This window comes from Pseudoliparis swirei, chromosome 2 (genome assembly GCF_029220125.1).
Source record: "Pseudoliparis swirei isolate HS2019 ecotype Mariana Trench chromosome 2, NWPU_hadal_v1, whole genome shotgun sequence".
Taxonomy (NCBI): domain Eukaryota; kingdom Metazoa; phylum Chordata; class Actinopteri; order Perciformes; family Liparidae; genus Pseudoliparis; species Pseudoliparis swirei.
Window position 1 is genome coordinate 14,822,985 of NC_079389.1, and position 20,627 is coordinate 14,843,611.

General features: G+C 40.3%; 2 protein-coding genes across 4 annotated transcripts in view; one reads left to right on the forward strand and one right to left on the reverse strand.

The window, feature by feature from the left end:
* Nucleotides 1-1,000: 1,000 nt before the first annotated feature.
* Nucleotides 1,001-7,671, reverse strand: LOC130208524 (pyridoxal kinase-like). Its single transcript, XM_056437705.1, has 11 exons — nucleotides 7,433-7,671; nucleotides 6,468-6,522; nucleotides 4,302-4,406; nucleotides 3,946-4,029; nucleotides 3,499-3,533; nucleotides 3,242-3,327; nucleotides 3,062-3,107; nucleotides 2,867-2,978; nucleotides 2,626-2,762; nucleotides 2,459-2,525; nucleotides 1,001-2,128 (listed from the first exon to the last, which is right to left on the reverse strand). The coding sequence occupies exons 1-11, from the start codon at nucleotides 7,511-7,513 to the stop codon at nucleotides 2,001-2,003; spliced, it is 936 nt and encodes a 311-aa protein (XP_056293680.1). The 5' UTR covers nucleotides 7,514-7,671; the 3' UTR covers nucleotides 1,001-2,000.
* A 3,138-nt stretch (nucleotides 7,672-10,809) lies between these two features.
* The window catches only part of chpfa (chondroitin polymerizing factor a), a 38,545-nt gene continuing 28,727 nt past the window's right edge, over nucleotides 10,810-20,627 (forward strand). Inside the window, exons 1-5 of one of the 3 annotated variants that reach the window (XM_056432211.1) lie at nucleotides 10,810-11,291; nucleotides 12,362-12,926; nucleotides 14,383-14,565; nucleotides 14,678-15,852; nucleotides 16,235-18,390. In XM_056432211.1, coding sequence (XP_056288186.1) covers nucleotides 11,002-11,291; nucleotides 12,362-12,926; nucleotides 14,383-14,565; nucleotides 14,678-15,852; nucleotides 16,235-16,301 — 2,280 coding nt within the window. In that variant the 5' untranslated portion in view covers nucleotides 10,810-11,001 and the 3' untranslated portion in view covers nucleotides 16,302-18,390. Of the gene's footprint in view, nucleotides 11,292-12,361; nucleotides 12,927-14,382; nucleotides 14,566-14,677; nucleotides 18,391-20,627 lie in introns of those variants that run through there. The other 2 variants (XM_056432217.1, XM_056432201.1) reach the window with 2 other exon arrangements.

The window sequence follows — 20,627 nt, forward strand, 5'->3', positions numbered from 1 at the left end:
TTATACATTAGGTTATTGCTTTAACTGTTGAAATTGTATTTCATGTTTAATTTTGATGCATTTTACTAACAAACGTCAACCTTACACATACATGTAACTAAAGTCATATCACTATTGACCTCTTTAGCCCTCTGCTGGTGTTTCTGCAGAGCTGCAGTATAAATTGTAAGGGGAAGTCATAATCTCTCAAACATGAACCAGACACTATAATAAATTCATCCCTTCTCTTACACAAGTGAATGGGAGTCCATCATTTAGTTTACATTGTAGATAATGCACACATATAATGCGTCCTTCTACCTTTGCTCACAGTGTCCAGGTCTGAGTTGAGCAGACATATTGGCTTGCTGGGTTATTTGGGTTAATGCTGGCTTTTCATACTGTGGATTAGTGATGTCAAAACAGAGCGTCACCTGGCCTTAATCACACAATATAGTAAGCACTTGGAAGCTGACCAGTTTGTCTTTCTTTGTTTCTTGCTATTATTTCCTACACTTTTAAATTACAAGCACATGATTTCTTTTTTAATCCTCTACAAATGCAATCATACTAGTTTTAAATAGATCATTAGAATTTTTTTTAATTTTTAATAAGACACTTTAGACTTTGTTTTTCAGTAAAAATGTAGTTGTAATTCTAAGTTTAAATGTACTAAAGTACTGAAGTGAACAATGTGTCACTCTATATCTATATAGCATGTTTATTCTATTTTGATCCCAGAAATTTGCTCTCATCCTTACCCAACCTGAACTTCATTTGGGGGATTATAGGTCTGGTCATGTTTAACACTTACAAAAGGAATAAAAACGTTTTTTGCACATAAGGGAGTACAATTCCCTCCCTCATGTGAACACCTTGTAGAACAGTGTCTTCAATGTGCTTTTACCCAGTTAATAGATTGAGAAAATGCATCAGGTAAAAGTCATGTATCACGCTTGGGTGACTCTTCCTGAAACCTAGCAATAAATAATAAATATCTAAAATCAAAACACAGTGTCAGTAAAATATGAATAATTTATTTCTGTTATATTGTGGTTTCTTCTGTCAGCGCAGCAGCTCAAGGTTTGGCACTTGACTTTCTAACATTTGTGAGGATACATTTTTACATTGTTACATGAAAACAGTTACAACCAATGTTTTTATTCTTACCCCCATTAAGGCTATTATAGAGCATGGTCTCTCATACCGACTCTTTTATTGAGATATGACAACAGTCAAAGAAGAAATTAACATTAAGAAATATATTAAAAGATTATCTGTGCAAATACCTCAATTTGAGATGCTTAAGACATGGATCTAACATGTTGAACATCTGCTACTTCAAGACATCAATGCATAATTATAAAGGAGGTGAAACACATTTTCAGAAAGTTGATTAAAAGACCAATATTAGTTTAATTATTATTAAGTTGCAATTGAAGTGAAATAAATTGGGTTAATGAAACTGTATAGACTACATATTCAATTGCATACAATGTTTACCAATTCATGGGAGTGATGATACACATTTCAGGACTTATAATGCATCCAATCTGCACATAGAAGACGATAACATTTTACTTTTAATGCATGGTAAACTATAAACTAGTCCTTACTTACGATCATAGTCAAAGCAAATAGAGGCATGGTCATGCATCTATTATTGAGTTTTTTACAGCAAGAAATCCTTTACCATGTTAACGAGGATTGAAGTACGTTAAAATTATCTTTATACCAATCCATAGTTGGCCAATGGTGTTTTTCTTCTTTTGAATGGCAGATGAAGTCTACACAGACCATAGTACAGACGCGTATGGCAGTGATACCAGTGCGTTTGTGAGCAGAATGTACATGCACCACATCCTGCAGACAGTGCTCATGAAAACATATTTGTACTCCCTCAGTGTTTCTGTAAGGCAGAGACACGAGAAAGTCTAAGATGTGAAAATCCTACAGTTCTCTGGTGGCCCACCGAGATTTGTACCAGCAAGATGTCAATGTCCGGAGTAATGGTACGGTCTTCAGCGTGAATACTTTCGTAAAACCTGAGCTTCCACTACAACGACAGGTTTCTCAATGTCCGCTTTGCTCTGAACCATCCTCAGCTCCAGTTGTGCAGGACTGGGCCGTTTCCCAGGGCCAGCCATCTCTGAAAGACAGAAGAGCAGTTTAAAGAAAACAAAGTGTAGGACTTGGGGTGGCTGGTGAGGAGTGAAAGGGTCATTCTTGTGTTAGTGCATGTCTTCAGGCTGTTAATCCTCTTTTGGCATTTTACATGCAGTTAGCAATGGTTATGACATGTTTTGTGTGCCTCCTTTTACATGTAATCAACTTATACTCGATACCTATACATAGCAAACCTACATAATGCACACTTCTGGTTGACATATTGCTACTGCTTGTGTAAATATAAGGCTAAAAGAAGGGGGCACACAGCGATCTTTTGTGTCCAAAGAAGCCATAAACACACAATCCTTACGATTGGCGTAAGTCATGGTCCTCTTAATGACGTGGTGCATGACGGAAACAGTCTTTTCACAGGCAGTCTGTGAAATCCAGAAGGAAGACAAGGTTACAAGCACATTGGGATTCATCGAAGCAGTGCAAGTGCAGCAAAACCAGATTTCATCCAGGTGTGCCACTGACCTTCAGGTCTTGAGGATGATGGTGAGTCCAGGCTAGCAACATGGCAGCAAACAGGTCTCCTGTCCCCACAAATACAGCATCCACTTTGGGGATGTCCATGCAGATTTTCTGACTGGTTTTAGTCCCATCTGCTTTCACTACATTGAAGACACATCCAAATTAAGAGTAACATCCCCAAATGTCTTACAAGCAGCAGAAAGTAGTCATTTCGCCTGGAGAAAGTTTTTTTCTGGTACTTTACCAATGTTTTGGCTCCCGAGGGCCACCAGGAACTGGTCCCCACGTTTCGAGGGCAGGTCTGTACTAGTGAGGACAACGGTCTCTGGACCCATTTTATGAAGCAAGTCCATCACCTGGAGAGTAGTAGGGGTCACAGAATAGCGTTTTACTTTTTGGTGTCACAAAATAAATACAGCACAGTGAGGAATATGTTTACCTCAACAGCATCTTCCTCTGTGGTGATTTTCCTCCCAGTTAATAGTCTGTGTAAGGCAGGGCAATAGATACACATACCAATCAGGTATTTACCTACATTGAATAATGAAGAAATGGCCCACCTTATATTCCTCCATATCAGCTAATATTGCCATATTAGTATCAGTATTAATGAACTCACTCTGCTTCAAACTGGTTGGGGGTGAGGATATCAGCCAAAGGCACTACTTTGTCCCTGTAGACTGGCAGCAGATACTCTGGAACGTACTGAAACAGACACCAAAAAAACAGGGTTTCCATGCAGTTTTTAAACCTCCTGACAAATGACTCCATCTATCTGAAAAATAGTTAACTTTCAAGTACAAAAATAAGTACAAAGTACATTTAACCCTCATCAGGTGTGAGGTTTAAAAAAAGAATGAACTGTAAGATGCTTACCATTGAACCGTGGTCTCCCATAACAGGATCACACACTGTGGACAAGAAGACTAAACATTAGACTTTGGACTATGTTAAGAACAACGGTTGCACTCTGTTACGGCTGGATTTAATTAATGTTAAGAACAAAAGTTACATTCTGTCAAGGCTGTAGCTAATGGTGATTTAATTTAGCTGAGTATTTGATGATCAATAAACATAAACTGTTTGGTCTGTACAATGTCCTACATAAAAAATAAATAAAAATAAACTCAGCATAACAGTTTGAAGCCTAAAAATTGCAACGATGGAAATAGTGAATCCTTAGCCCTTTTGCTTAAAAGAGAAAGATGGATTATCAAAATATGTAATTAGAAGTTTTCTGTCCATCGACTGATCACGTCAACTGACCAGTATTGGTTCTCAAAATTTGAAATGTGAACAATGAAAAAAAAGAAATATCCTGACCATATACCAGGCTTGGATTGGCCTTCTTCAGCTCCTGAATAATGTCCACCACCATCTCCAGGAAGGACGTGTCTCTGCTGTACCCTTGGAGATGAAAGTGTGAAGAAGAGGAAATGACCCAGGGTAGATGTGTTCCCTCTCAGAGTACTCCAACTACTAATCAAAATGTATTAATCCATTTATGGCATAGGGTCAAACCTAATGAAGTGAGACATGCTAGATACACTGGTGTTCACACGTCAATCACTTTAGAGGAAGTTTGGCCCCTTCATTCTTCTAGTAAAGGGCAACACAAAGCTGTAGCTGCTGAAGATCCACATTGCTTTACTCGGCAGTGACCCACTGCTGGGACTCACCTGTGAGGATGTAGTCATAGCGGTTCACCTTATTGAGCTTAATGCCCTCATACAGCTCATTTAGCTCTTCTGCTGTCAGTACTTGCCCTTTCCAATGGGCGTAGCCTAGGGTTCAAGAGGGAGAGCAGAGGTTCAAAATGACGTGACATTTTAAGGATAGAAATCAAGATTCTTTCAGACTTTTTGAGGATCCTTGGAAACCCTGACACAGTTAAACCAAGACAAACACTGTAATAAAATATTAACCCTGCTGTGAATCAATCTTCAGGGTTTTTCCGACATGTTTCTGCTTTTCTTCTCCCCTCTGCTGAGGTTCCTCTACTCTGTGCAGTGTCCAGGGCAACACAGGGGCCCCCACACTGACTGAATGGGATGCTTGTCTCCTGACTGCAAGCTTCCCCCTGTCTCCGCTGACCTAGAATAAACCCCACAAAAGCTGCTCCGACTGCAAATGATTGGACACAAACAAACGCCGGTGTATTCTTCATACCGTTCACACGGAGCCCAAACTGACCCCGAGCCAGCGAGAGACCACCTCCTGCAGCGAGGACTTACCAGAAAGCTTGAGGCCAAGTAGAGGCATGTGCTGCGCGGTTGGAGGGGAAACTTGTGTACCAACGCCTCCAAATTAGAGTTAACATTCATTTTCTCAACATTCGGAACACCGACTAGTTTCCTCTCAAAGAAGAGCAGACGTTTACATTAATATGATCAGCTCCTGCCCCTGTGGTGAAAGCACATTCTTCAAATACTTTGGTACATGGACCCCAGATTATAGTTGTGGAAATAACTGTATTTCCTTGTCGGGAGGGAAATCAAGGTGAAACGGTGAATTCAAGCAAATATGGCTTATTTAAAACAGGACATAAATAATAACATATAAAAGAATAATTATCAGATGGGGGTTAAGCACAGACACAGCATCTGTGCACGGTAGAATCCACATAGAAAATACTTTACGATGCGTTGTTACTTTAGTAGGCTGGGCTATCGAAACCCCCCTTTCTCTGCAGCATGGCTGTTGGTATGTAACAAGAGCTGAAAGTTGAAGGACAAACAATAAACTTATCTCGTGAGAAAATCGAACGGTTAGTAAAAGAAGAAACAAGGAGTAGCAGGTGTAACATTGGAGAGAGCCGAGAGTCGATAGACTGCTCAGGAGAATAAGTCCTTTGCTAGCAGACTGCGAACGTGCAGAAGGCCTCAATGGAAATGGCTTCAAGGTGCACAGAGCGATTAACTATCATCAACAACATTTTTCAAATTTTCCATTGTTTCCATAAATTGACACACCAGTTTATAACCCTGTCCTTTCTGGAGGTGTTTCAGATAAACAAGTTACTTATAATGTTGTTTTCCTTAATGGTTCGGCAGTTTTACTGCCCCATTTCACAAAATGACTTCAATAAAACCCACACTGTATGTGGGTTGCTGATAGTGCTGTTGATTGATTTGTAAAAAAGATGATCAACAAGCCAGAGATAAATATTTCTGCCGTTTATATACCTGATCGACCTGATTTTGCAATATTCAGAGAACGAATGCATAATGAACAACACAGGATGTTCTGCAACACAGTATTCATGCAAGATAGCGTACAGATACGCCCAATGGAAAGTTACCTGAAAAGGAAGCTTAACTTATCAGGGAGAAATGGTTTGTCAAAAACATTAACTCCAAACCCAGTAACTGATGACCAAAAAGATTATATTTCACAGTTAGCTAAAGCATGCATGCAGGGCACCAAAGGATTATATACAAGCAGGTGGAAAGAAAGAGCTTGGGCAATGATTAACTCTGTGCGTTACACTTCTGAGCCCCTTGCTTTGGTTTTTGTGTCCAGTGTTTCTCGCTCAAACATGTTGTGCATGTCCCTGACAAATACCTTGACTATGTATCTTCCCCAGTAAATCCTTTTCAAAGCCAATTATTGTTTTCAACATGCATTGACTTTTTGGGCTAAGATGCACACAAAACAACTGCTCAGGGTTAAAGGCTACACAAACTACTCTGAGGTACTTTATGACAACACATGGATCACAACGTCATAGTTTTTGACTGAAGAAAAAGATGAGAGGGTTGAGTGGTTAAGAAAGTGGAACAAAACTTAATATAAATATACTTTGTGAAACAGAATAAAAAGCACTTGGAAAGCACTCGGCCGACCTGTGTGATTGGAGAACTGCACAGAGTTGATCGAGTCCACTTCGAAGCCCAGCACCTGAGAAAAGAGAGCACAAGAAGCCGTTTACAGAGATGATGTTTACCAAGTCGACAGGAATGTATGAACTCCAATGTACTTCGGGAACATCATGGTGACAGATTCAGTGACACATTACACCGTCTTTTGTGATCACTGAAAGGACTGATATCCCTTTTGGAATATTGCAGTACACTTTATGTAAATCACATCACATAATAATACAGTTAGGCAATGCTTTTGTTTCTGAAGGCTTTCCTTTGAGCTTAAATATGGAGACAGACAAGTTTGGGGACTGAAAATTATCCCACGGATCCTTCTGCAGGAAACTTGTTTGACATAAAAGGGAAGGTAAAAGGAAATGTTTCAGATCAATTCATTCCATCATTGAAAAAAAACACTCAGGCCTACCTAATTTGAATGTCCAAAAAATCATGTTGACTAATGAATGTATACTTACTCATGTGTGCTGTAAGTCTCAGAAATGTGATTGATATGGGAATGAAAATGAACTAGAGTATGGAATAAATGCACAATGGTATTTCTGAACTATATGCTCTACATCATTCTATAATTTCAGATTTAAAACGGGCTTTTGGGTTGTCCCATTACATCGGGTGATTAAAAAAGATGTTAGTGATATTTCTGTATTTTCTTTTCTTCCCACAGCCATTATCTAATAAGATAACGTTAAGTGTGTAAAGTCGACACATTGGGAAACGGCCTATGGTGTTTAGACAGAAGAGGAAAGGTTTCCATGACGTTTCAATGAAGGCAATTGCCTTCAGTCTTAAGACTCGTCTCGCTATCTGGAAGCTACGCTCCATACTAAATGCATGTTCTCTAGCTTTCGTCTTTCTCCGTGTTAAGCTATTTCCTACGTGTTGATGAAGTCTCGTGGACCCACCTGCATGTATGATCAAAGTCTTACCTGCAGAGGGAATGTTGCCGACTTGTTCCCAACGTATCCCCTGACAACATGACTCTGAATGGACAACACACGACACTCCATTACCGCAATGAACTACCGTGACACCGGCTGCTCGTCGAAACACCGAACAGAGAAAACAGACGTCAGGCTCTCTAAATCTGCATGAAAAGCGATTGAACAGGTTCGGCCACGCTGATTATTTAGCATGTGAGGAACAACTCAAACACTGAAGGGCAGAAGAGGCGCTGTTGCTAGTGACATTTAGTTTGTCTACAGGCAGATATAAGGATACCTAAACTGGTGCATTCAATTGTTCACGAGAAATGTGGGAGCCCCCAGCTTCTAGTCAAAAAAATACACTTCACGTTACAGCATATCTTTCAGATAGTTAGCTACATTTTACATTTGAGTAGTTTTGTAAAATGTTAACTAAAAGGATTGGTTCACATTTAAAAAAAGCATTCTCAGATAAATCAAGTTGATATCTTCCAAACGAGCAAACACTGTTTTAATGTTATTTGGGTACCTTACGAGGAAAACCGGGGAATCATAACCTTTAATAATAGCTGGATAGTTATTTATACCACGTATGATGTCAACGAAAATGATTGTAAAGCAAAATGGAATATTGTATTTCAAGAGTTTTGTGTGACCTCAGGATGCATAACATACAATTAATGAATAGATGATTTCATGAATGAAATCTGAAATGTCTTATGACTAATAATAATGTGTTATATATGTTCATTAAAATACAGTTACTTAATATGCATTTAACGTTCGTAATTTTTTTTACCCACATTGCCTTTCTTCATTCGTAGCCTATTGTGGAGAAACAACTGGTTCACCTTATGTAATTTAAACATGTTACACTGACCAACAGTGTTAACTAAAAGGATTGGTTCACATTAAAAAAAAAGCATTCTCAGATAAATCAAGTTGATATCTTCCAAACGAGCAAACACTGTTTTAATGTTATTTGGGTACCTTACGAGGAAAACCGGGGAATCATAATAATAGCTGGATAGTTATTTATACCACGTATGCTGTCAACGAAAATGATTGTAAAGCAAAATGGAATATTGTATTTCAAGGACAGATACAGGAGAACATTCCTGCCGGCGGCTATGAGGCTCTATAACAGTTCACCTCTTGCCAGATCATAGTGCAATAACTACAACAATAACTGAATACTTACACTATGTTGATCTGCACTTCACACATCTCATTTGTTTGCACTACACACATACACACACATTTCATTTCATTTGCTCTGCACTCATACACACACTTTGCTTTTTGCACTCTGTCTATATTTAATATTTTTTGTATTTGATCTGTCAGTGTTGTTGTGTGTTGTGTATGCATGTGTGTTGTATATTTACATATATATTTTGTTTTGTATTTTACTTTTATTTTACTTGTATACTTCTATATCTTTCATCCCTGTTTCTTATATTTTGTGTTTTGTTTTTATTCTTGTGTGTTGCTGCTACTGTCACGACAAATTTCCCCTTGGGGATTAATAAAGTATATATCTATCTATCTATCTATCTATCTATCTATCTATCTATTTAAAATAATAAACATGATAACAGTTATCCACACCTCGATTTGAATGTCTTCAGTTATATATGAAGCCAGATGTAAAATAGTGTTGGGCTTTGTTTATTCTGTAACTCCTTGAACAACCCCTTTATCATACAAATTCAGATTAACCAAGACAAGTATTTTGGTTACCACCAGAGAGCACAAGAGAGCTAAGAGACGATTTTCTGACAAAATGCAAAAATGAACAATTGAGGATGTATACTAAAGCCCAGCAACAATATTCCAAGCTCCATATATGGAGAATGGAGGTCTTAGTAAGATCATTGGCCGCAGGTTTCAGATAAGGACTCAAAAGATGCAGTTGAAAGGTCGAGAGGCAGGAAGCACGCTGGCCCTGACATCTGGGTGAGGAGCACAGAGGCCAGATAGAGAACAGTGAGAGCCAGGTGGGTGAGCTGTAAACTGAGCTAATCACTAAAATACACATGAGGCAGCTGCAGTGAGAGAGAGAGACATCTGGTACTGACTTATTACTTGTCTTTTGGATCCTTGATATTGATCTTGAGAAACTTGAGGTCTGTCAGCGCACAATTGTTCATGTTTTAATCTCTGGATAAATCTTTTAATGAAGAAATATGATTGCAATTAGTTGCTGGTCAATATATGAAAACAACAACAACAATATGTTTCATTAGGTTTTAAAATGTGTGATAACAGTCCGTTTTTTAATCACTCTCACACAACACACACAAATCAACCCTCTTCACTTGTCTAGCCCAAAGCAAAAGCATTGACAACATCAAACCGACTGCCAAGCGAGAGCAAAACAAGTAAACAGATTCAACTTCATACAAATATCTTTAATCAAACATCTGAATCATACACATTATACAGAATGTATTGCACAGACATATTGGGTGTTTACCTTTTGAGTGCAACAAAGATGATGTTATATATATATATAAATATATATATATTTATCATCATTGCTGTTTTTATATATGAGAGATACCGCAAGATAGAACTTGAAGTCCAATGAAAGTGATAAAAGCAGTGGGAGTTAACAACCTTTGGAGTTTTAAGTTTTAGCATGAAAACAATCCTTGTCAGTGTAAAGTTTTCGGTGTTTTCAGCGGGAGGTAATATCTGTGCATTCAGTGATGTTATTGGCATGAGTCTGCTGAAGGAAGGTCAATCTAGACAGCCATGAAGGTGCATGTCAGTCCCACGATGGCGGAAGTATTCAAAACCTTTAGCCTAACCACACCCACAAATAGTCCATTACTGTGCAAGTAAAAGTCCTACATTGAAAATGTAATGTAAACTGTTATACATGACTATAAGCCTACTGATGCACACCACTGTCAGATGGTCGATGTGGAGCTTATATGTAAAACAAACTAGAACTGTCACATAAATAAGGTTTCCCTCTGAGTGTGCTTGTAAGTTGTAGGTGAACACTATCATGTCAGTGACAAATTGTTTTTTATAACTTGTAGTTTAGTTATGGTATTTGCAATATGTAAACATTTGAAAAAGTCAATAGCTGTATGTTATTTAAGTTTCTGTAAAATTAAAAAGTAAAAAACAAAACCGCACAAACATGATTCATTTTTTATTTATTTGTTACAGTTCGGTAAATACGACCGCACATGAATGGACGTCACCATGTAAACAGACGGAGGGACTTTGGTTGTGTTCCAGTTCACATTTCCCCGGTGGGTCGTTTTTATTATCCCTCCGCCCTGCGCAGCCGAATCCACCCATACAGTCTGGAACTAGACCCGCCTCTGATGCTATCGTCTGGCCGGGGAGGAGCCAGGCAGCAGCTACACTGACACGTACGAATCCTGCGTAAGATTTAAGGAGGAAGTTACATATTTTCCTTAAGTTAAAAACGTCCATACGGGTTGCTTCGACTCAGATTTGATGTAGTTGACCTGTCCCGGACAAGAAGGCCTGTTCGGACGCGTTTGAAGCGCCGCGGGACTCTCAGACAGAGGAGCCGGAAGAACAAGATGAGATTTTCGGCGTTTTTTTCTGTCCTGCGGTCGGTCGGCCCGGTGGTAATCGGTATTTCTTTAGGGTTCACGTTGAGTTTATTGAGCGTAAACTGGACGGAAGAAGCGTGCTACCTAGATGCCAAACAGGGTGAGGATGTGACTTCGGGTCACGATGGGCAGCTCAAGGGAGCCCGAAAGCCCAACTCTATTTCCAACATCAACGATGTGGAGTCCGAGGAGGATTTTGAACCAAGAATCGTCCCGTATAAACAAGTCCAGCAGAGTCCCACAAAGAAAGTGTTCAGGTAAGCGTTGGATTGCAGTTAACTTAAGATGGTGAACACTATTTATATTAAAATAAATACATACACACTATTATGGGCTCACGTTTGCAATCCAGCAGGCCATAGTACATAGAAGTCACTGGTTGCCATGTGGCTATGATATTTTACAGTGACAACACATGATGAGTTAGACGAATAATACAAAACCAAATAGCTGGCATAAGAAAGTATAATTATATATAATACAAGTACGTGTTGTTCTCCCTCTCCTGATGCCACTGGCCTTGATTAAGCTGTCACACACACAGACTGATGGAATAGGACGTTTACAGTTTACAGCCCACTGCTAGCTGCCAACATTTGCTGCCACAGAGCTGAGAGCATCCACATGTTGGGCCATGCCTGCATACTGAATGAGTTCTGCTCACATTTTCTTTGCAGACATGCAGACGTTTCCTGGACTTTCTTGATAGAGACCTTGTTCGAATGTTAGTTCTCACACTCATAGTGGTTGCATTTCATTGCATTGCAATTCTGAGAAAGAGACTTTTCCCCTGTGGCAACCAGTGCAATGCAGTGGATTGTAATCTAAAAGGGAGAGCAACTATCAATAATTTTCATTGTTGATTAATGCCAATTGTTTGCTCGAGGAGTTAGTCAAACGTTAAATTTATGCAGTGTCAAAAAGTCAAAAAAGGCTCATCAAAAGTACCCGGAGCCAGGTGGATTCTGTCCAACCAACAGCCCATAAAAACAGTGATGAATCACAATTCCAATCCTTACCTGTTAACTTTACCAGAGAGCTGATTCTTCTTGTTTGTCTGTATTTCTGCAACATTTAAAAATAGGATTTCCTTGACATTTAGTGGGCAAAACCACAGATTTGGTTTGGATCCAACACATTTTCTTTAGCTATTATTTTCAGTCGTTGTTATTCCCATTGATTTCCAGGTCAAGATGATGCATTTTGCTGTGACCGTAAGATAAATGGTTGAGGACAGTTTTTTCCCCTGTTTTTTTTCTCCCCTTTGTGTATTTTTAATTCAAACAAATTTAACATATTTTCAGTAGCTGTTTGGTGTCTTTTTCAGGGCTAAATACATAAGCACAGAGTTGGGGATGCGAGAGCGTCTGTTCGTCGGGGTCCTGACATCCAAAAGCACCATGAGCACTCTTGGCGTAGCTGTCAATCGCACCATCAGCCATCACCTGGACACTGTGATATTCTTCACCGGCATGCGCAACCGCAAAGTCCCTCACGGCATGTTTGTCGTTTCCCACGGAGACGAGAGGCTGATCTGGAACATGTTTCAGAATATCAAGTACATTTTGGACCATTACATCAATCAATACGACTGGTTTTACTTTGTCCAAGATGATGCCTACACAGAAGCGGACCGGATCAAAGCCCTGGTGGATCACCTGAGTATGGATCGAGAGCTTTACATGGGCAGTCCGGAGGAGTTCATAGGGGGAGAAATGGAAGGGAAGTACTGCTACGGAGGGTTCGGCTACATCCTGTCCCGTACCTTGCTCCTCCGACTCCAGCCCTTCCTGGAAAACTGTCGGAACGACATCCTGAGCGCGAGGCCTGATGAGTGGCTCGGAAGATGCATCATTGATTACACCAACACGAACTGCGTCAGTGAATATCAGGTAGGTTGAGTCTTTCTGGGCACGTGAGCACAATACACTTATTCAACACCATCTCTTTTATAATTGTGTGTGTGTGTGATGCTCAAAGGTAAGAGGAGGCTCGTAAATTAAAATGAATGAGGAGGGAAAAAAGGGCTACAGCAGGGGTTCTCCTTACAAAGAAAAATAAAACGTTCACAGCAGAAATCCCTTTAAAAAAAGTGATAGACAGCTTTATAAAAGTGTAAATATCATTCTACCACAGAGGTGGTATTTATACTACAGAGTAGATTGCTGATAGCCTTTTTTTCCACAGCTCCAGCAGCAACATGGAATAGGTAAACGGGCCAGCGCAGCTCGGTTCAGTCTTGCTTAGGTTCAACGGTGTGAAAATCCCCTGTGGGTCAACATGCTCTGCTCCTGTAATGTCATTAGCATTTAAGGTCAAAGAAGCTCTGTGGAGACCTAATCTGTCCCAGTGCCCTTTCAGGTGATTGTTGTTTTGCATTCTGCTCCCTCTATGCTAAGAGTGTGTGGTCTTTGTTAACATATTCAAATATATTGTCAGAAGGTTATCGATGTTAATTTGTCCTTTTGTAGTCAAGTCATTCCACTTGCTTCCATTTTCTCCTCCTTGGCCACAACACAGTGCTGGAAACCATCTTGTCTCACAGTTGAGAGTGAGTTGCATGGCTAACTAAAGTGCCCTGAGCCAGAAGAACTCCAGCAGAGCCCCTCCATGAGGGAGAGGAGCAGGGAGAAAGTTAAAAGGGCCTGGTGTGGGTGAAGAGAACATCTTGAACACAGAGCCAGACATGCATTTTTATGTGAAGAGAGAACCCTGATGACAGTTAGGCACGGATGATGCTTCACTAAGTGTACCACGACAGGCTGTTGGAAAACATTTACAACAGAGTGGCCTCACTGCTCAGTTAATCTGCGTCTCCATTCTTTGTTCTTTTAATAGCTTGATCAGATTGGATTCACTTTTTTTAATCACTCAAGCTCCTTAGGCGATGACTCGGTTTTCGGCTTAAGTGACTGTGTCTTTAAGTGGGATTCTGGTGCCAGTGTCACTCATATTCTGTTTGGTTTCAACATACAATATTTTTTCTCATTTGATTTTAACCTGATGCGGCACAGGTCCTATTTAATTAGAAATAAAAAGTGGCAAAATTAAGATAAACTTTACTTGAACCTCATGTTCCCAAAACAAAGGTAATCACGAAAATGATTACAACTTGGGACGACCTTTTGTTGTTGTAGAACAATAGTATTAAAATCTTAAAAAACGGAATCTCTGTTTTGCCTTCTCTATGTAATTATGTTTTGAACCAGATGCTGTCTAGATGGCGTGTGATGTTTGTTCCAATGGAAGTAGCACAGCATAACAATTATGCTTTGGAAAACATAAAGCATGTATCTGCCATTCAAGATTTAAGATGCCTCATGAATAGATGTTTCCCTTTTCTTTCAGGGAATTCAGTACTACCATTATGAGTTGGGAAAAAACTCTGATCCAAGTAAAGAACAAAGTGAACTGTTCAAGAAGGCTCTGACTGTCCATCCAGTGTCTGACCCTGACCAGATGTACAGGCTGCACAGATACTTCACTGAGATTGAACTCCAGAAGACTTACGATGAGATTTCTAAACTGCAGGTAAGCCCAAATCGCCCATGGTCCAGTCCAAAATAACAAACCTTGCTTCTCATTGCTTACTTCTGGCATGTCAGAAACTGTCTAGATCTGAAAGATTTTTGTGTTCCCACAGGCCGAAATAAAAAACGTGAGCGTGGTTGCTTTCGATGGCAACCGAAGCTCCCAGTGGCCCGTTGGGATCAGTCCACCATTTGAGCCCAAATCTCGGTTTGAAGTTCTGAAGTGGGAGTACTTTACAGAAGAGGAGATTTATTCGTGCATTGATGGCTCTCCAAAGTGCAAACTGCAGGGTATTGACCGCATGGATGTGGCCGATGTCATCGAGGTAGCCATGATAGAGCTGAACAAGAAGTACAAGCCTGTCCTTCACCTTAAGAAGCAGCAGCTGATTAACGGGTACCGGCGCTTCGACCCTCTCCGGGGCATGGAGTACACGTTGGATCTTCAGCTGGAAGTCGTGAACCAAAAAGGTCACAGCCGGTCAATCGCCAAGCGAGTTCATCTGGTGCGACCTTTGAGTCGGATTGAGATCATCCCCATGCCCTATGTCACTGAAGCGACAAGGATTCACATCATTATACCTCTTACTCTACACGACCGGGTCCATGTTGACCATTTCCTGGAAGTCTTCGCCGCAAATGCTTTTGAGACCAGTGAAAATGCCATCTTGACGTTCCTGTTCATTTATGACCCAGTGGAGGCGCAGCATGTTAACCAGAATGATATATTTTCCAGCGTGAAGACACAGATCAACACGTATGAGCGCAAATACCCAACAGTTAAAATCCCATGGATAAGTGTCAAGACGGAAACGCCATCCCAGATCAAGTTCATGGACATCATCTCGAAGAAGCACCCGGTTGACTCGCTGTTCTTCTTGGCTAATGTCAACACAAATGTCAATTCAGAATTTCTGAACCGCTGCCGCATGAATTCCATAAACAACTGGCAGACGTTCTTCCCCATCCATTTCCAGGACTTCAACCCCGACGTGGCCTATCACAACCAGCAGCATCCAGCCACGGTCGATCTGATCAAGGACGCAGGCCATTTTAACCGCAGGTCATTTGAAGAAGCGTGCTTTTACAACTCTGACTACATGACGACACGCACGCGCATGGTGGCAGACGTCCAAGAGAACGACGAGATTCTAGAGACCCTGGACATCTTCGACATGTTCCTGAAGTATTCGGGTCTGCACGTGTTCAGGGCGGTGGAACCAGCGCTGCACCAGCAGTACAGCTACCAAGCCTGCAACCCGCGGCTGAGTGAAGACGTCTACCACAGGTGTGTTCAGAGCAACTGGGAAGGTCTGGGTTCTCGCTCCCAGCTCGCCATGCTGCTGTTTGAGCAAGAACAAGGAAACAGCACTTGAAAGCAACAGTGAACTTCCCGCTCGTCTTTTTGAAATGGACGGTAAAAGCTCTGTTTTTACCGTACTAGAATTTAGGGCAACCCATGTCTGGGGGCTAGAGTACCCCGTGTGACCCCCGACTCCACCGCTCCGTGTCAATCAAGGATCGTTCGGATTGTTCCGATTTTTTTTTAGCTAGTTTTGAAAAATGAATTCAGTACATTCCCAATGAAACCTCTCCTTAAATGTTTACAATACCCATTTGTACAGATGAGTTGCTTGAACCAAATGTTTTCGCTTCTCTTGACGATTCAGAAAGCTACGTTCAGTAATGTCTGACCATTGGCTGGCAGAAACTCCCAGCAGCAGAGCCTTGGCTTAGTGCTGGCTCATCCAGTTATGCTTCAGGGTGTCGACGACACATCCAGCGGACACGCGGCGACATACAATCTGAGGTACTCGCGCAACGCTTTCACCCATCTAGACTGTCATTAGAATTCATGTTAATATTAAAGAGTTTGATCAATGTAACGTTTAGCTCACCAGAGGTTGTTGGTTGTGTTCTCCTTCACATGGAAACATTTAGCTTTAGATTTTTACACACTTTTAGTATTTACAAAAAAGCATTTTATGTGCCTTGACACTTCCTTTTTTATATGCCGACTGTTTTGAAAAAATATTTATGTTGCACAGTTTTGCAGGTCACTCCTTCAGGTGATGCACAGCTGATGTTTTTCATTATAACTTAAACATGAATAATAGTTCTGAGCAGGAGGGAGATATTAGCTTTTACTGTGGATAAAGTAATGTTACATAGCTGGGAGAACTGAATGGGTAGTCTGGCAACCGTACATCTATTTTTAAAGGTGTCTGAGATGTCCTGATCTCAACCGTCCACAGGTCGAGTACGTGCCTCCAAGCAGGGAGGGCCTTGGTAGAAAGGATCTTCAGAGGTCATAGATGACGACTGGTGTATTCCAGCAGTCTGCACATGACTTTTCTCCATGCAACCTTTTGATGTTACAATAAAATCTACATGCAGGAGGCAAAGGAGAATTATGAATAATGGGGAAAGTAAAGCACCTTGGTAAATGTCTGAAGTGATTGCCAAGGTGAGTCCTCATAAAACAGGATTTAATTAGTTTAGAAAGTATAGCAGAAAGTTTGTATACTCTGAGGGTGTTTTAAGTGCTCCAAAGTATTTTGGACCACATTGCTAAAAGTTTTTGTAAGTTATTGAATGATGAGCTCTGTCTTGGTTGCGTGACCCAGTCACAGTGCAGTCCAAAGGGAGGCCTTTTCGACATTACTGAGTGGTGGAGGTAGCTGTACTGAACACGAGAGTTATTGATATGTTATAATGTGCAATATTACAGATGACACAACTGGCTCGGTGTCCGATGGAGGGCAGGACTTTTCATTTCAAAGACATTAGCTAGAAGTAGAGCAGTGTGTATACCAAAATATTATTCCATAAAAACTTTGACTTCTTTCTGTTCTATGTCGAGTAAGTACACTGTAATTTGTTTTGATAATAACTTTAATGTATTTTACTGACACTAGACACTTTTCATCATCAAATTGACTTTGAAATACATAAAATGAAGGCATGTCATTTTATTTCACTTTAATTGGATGCATACGTACCTATTGGAAACACTACATCCACAGGGGTGATCCTCAACACTTGCTTTTCCGCCACATGAACACATTTTTCTAACGCATCTCTTTCTTGACGAGAGCAGAAGAGCACGACACTAATGTGTGCAATTGGAGACTGAATCTTCCAAAAAACACTGTGAAAGAAGGTGGGCTTAGATTACAATATCAAGTTATTGTGGTGATCCGCGTCGTCTCTGCCAGTGCAGTCCAAAGGGAGGCCTTTTCTACGTTACTGTCGACGTGAGGAGCTTCCATTTAAGCGAGCGTGGCAGATTAATCACCCAGTGTTGTTTTAACAGCTGCCGTCGCTGACTGAAGTCTCTTAAGTATTTTGTTCATAACTTATTTATCTGGCATTTCTCTATGAATTATGCAGATTTTGAATACTGCACTAACGAACGGAGGCTTTCATGACATTCTCTGTATAAATATTTTATAGATTCTATTTTTAAGCTTTTTGTAGCTTCATGTACACAGCGATTGATACTTTATTTTTGGTGACAAAAACATACTGTATCGAATTTTGTACTTTGAAAATCATAGAATTTGACCAGAAAGATGATTTATTCATATCCTTTTGTTACGCTCGCTTTCAATCAAGCAAATCATTTAAAAAAAGCAGGCAAATACATAGAATCGTTTTTTAAATTTCCATAGATTTTTGGATGGTTTACACTATTTTATGCATATGGGTACGAGTATAACCAAAGCACGTTTGAATTAATAATCATCACATTTAATTGTGTGCAGTAATTTCTAATGAACTGTGAATTATTGTGATTTTTAAATAAAGAGTATTTGAATATAAATATTTCCTCTTTGTTTTATTTATTTTTTATGGATAAGAAACTCGTATTCATAAGTGCAGTTTGTCCTTTAGGTGTCAGCAAAAGAGCACGTTTTGTGTCTGCAGCACAGGTCCTCGACCGGCCTTCAGTCGCTCAGGTGAACGGCGTTACTCAACAGCATTTAGAGAAAATACTTCTAACACAAACATGAATGCTTTTCTAATTCATGTTCACAGCGTGTGGTCAGTCGGACTGCAGTTTGCATTCTCATGTCAAACTAGAGGTCTTTCTGATGTCTGGGTTGGGTAGAAAAACTGGAAAAATGTTACAACCTTAACAACAGCTTTAGTTATTTCAAGGGTCCGCATGCACTACCCTGAGGCATGCTGTAAAACCGCATAACTACAGAGCAGCTGGGAGTTAATTGTAAGTCATTATTTTGTACTTTGTTTTACGTTCGATTCCAGGACTTTCTCCTCCCACATGGGGACACGGTCGTTTCAAGTCCCCTATAAACGAGAAGCTCTTAGTTTTCACCAGCAGAATTACACAAATTGCGAGACGATAAATAGAATTGTCAAGAAATTGCCCGTTTTTAAAGGCGCTCTGAGTCATCCCATATTTTCCAACGCCTTCAATTATAGTAACCTTGTACTCGAAATATCTTATAATAAATGTCAATGGTGGAAAGTGTGGTAAAATTGAAATGCATCTCGAGTGTGTGAATAATGAATACACAATGTGGAATTGAATTGGGCTCTGGATTTATGAGGCATTGGTTTTACCAATCTAAACTTTAATAGCTTTTTGTATATTTACCATATTTAACATTTATAAAATGTGTTCTAACAGAAGAAAATAACCACAAGATCACACATCTTTAAAAAAATTAAGTGTTTCTTGTTCCTGCAGTCTGTCAGATGTGTGATGACCTTTCTTCTTAAAGGTTTTCCTAGGAAGGAATTCCTGACAGCTGCTTGTGTCACTCTGCACTCATATTCTTTCTCTTCTCAGATGACCTCTCTGACCTCAGCCAAAAAACAAACGGCTGAAAAAGGAGAACAGATCTTCAAAAATGAACATCAGTGGCTGTTAAAATAGATTTTTATATAATAATACGAATAAGATGCAACAAGCACATATAGCGCTGCATGTGACTGAATGTCACGCAGTGATAAAAAGACAGACCCACCGAGATGCGCTTGAAGGGAGCTCAGAGTGGAGGCTTGAAGAATCCCTAGAATGTGAGCTCCATGTTATCAAGCAGGGAAGTTGTCCCATCTGCTACACTACCTGTAGTGTGGCCACCCTGGTGCATGCTGGTCCTGTGCCTATCCACCTCTACATATAACCACAGGTGCCCAGTGTTACCCAATCAGTGAACCTACAACTAAATATATTAAACTAAATTACAACTATCCTAAGAAACAACTAACATATCAAAACATAACCTAAATAAGCAATAATAAACACGACCGACTTGCAGCCCACCACTCGGTCCCGGGCGCCTCACGCGGACGGCATGCTGATGTAAGATCAATCATTTGTAATCAACTTGTCTTTAATGGCTTTTGTAATAAAAATGAATGGGCTCGTGTTTTAGCATCTCGAGGAGAGAACATCTTTTGACATTTGACATTGACATTGACCTCTGACTCGACCATTCAATCAAGTCTACAGTGATGAGCAGCCCAGTATTCATCCCAACACGCCAGCCCCTGCGTGACTTGTCTGAGGATCGCTACAATTATTGATGACAGAGGAGAAGATTGTTATGCATAGCCTGTACAGGATGCCATCAGAGAATGTGATTGGGAACCTTTTGAAAATGTCAAAGTGACATATGATTATGAATATTAAACAGCCACGTATAGCCCATGATTACTTGACAGGAGGAGGGGATTTGACAGATGGAGGGCTGTGAATCTCATCGTGAGTTAGAGTGATGAATGGCGATATTGCGGCAACAGAATGCACCAATCAAATTCACAGAAAAGTGATGTTGTCCTTTGTCAACATGATATCTTCTAATGTGAAGAAGTACACACATTCCCCAGACAAATGTTCTGAATTACATGAAGAGTGGATTGTCAAAGGCCTGTCAACATGTCGGGGGCATTAAGCGGGCTTGATTTTGTGCAGTTTAGGGTTGGACTTTAAAATGAAGTCCAAAGAGATTTGTTGACAATTAGCAACGAGAGAGAGAGGATGTGATGTTTTGATAGCGAATGACTTGCTGGCATGCTATGAGAGAAACA

Excerpts from the sequence above, each read along its gene's own strand:
- LOC130208524 (XM_056437705.1), bottom strand. The coding sequence starts at position 7,513 with ATGGAGTGTCGTGTGTTGTCCATTCAGAGTCATGTTGTCAGGGGATAC. Across the intron at positions 6,523-7,432 it reads CGGCAACATTCCCTCTGCAG|GTGCTGGGCTTCGAAGTGGA; the intron begins GTAAGACTTTGA and ends CTCTTTTCTCAG. Across the intron at positions 3,534-3,945 it reads CAATCCAAGCCTGGTATATG|TGTGTGATCCTGTTATGGGA; the intron begins GTCAGGATATTT and ends TCTTGTCCACAG.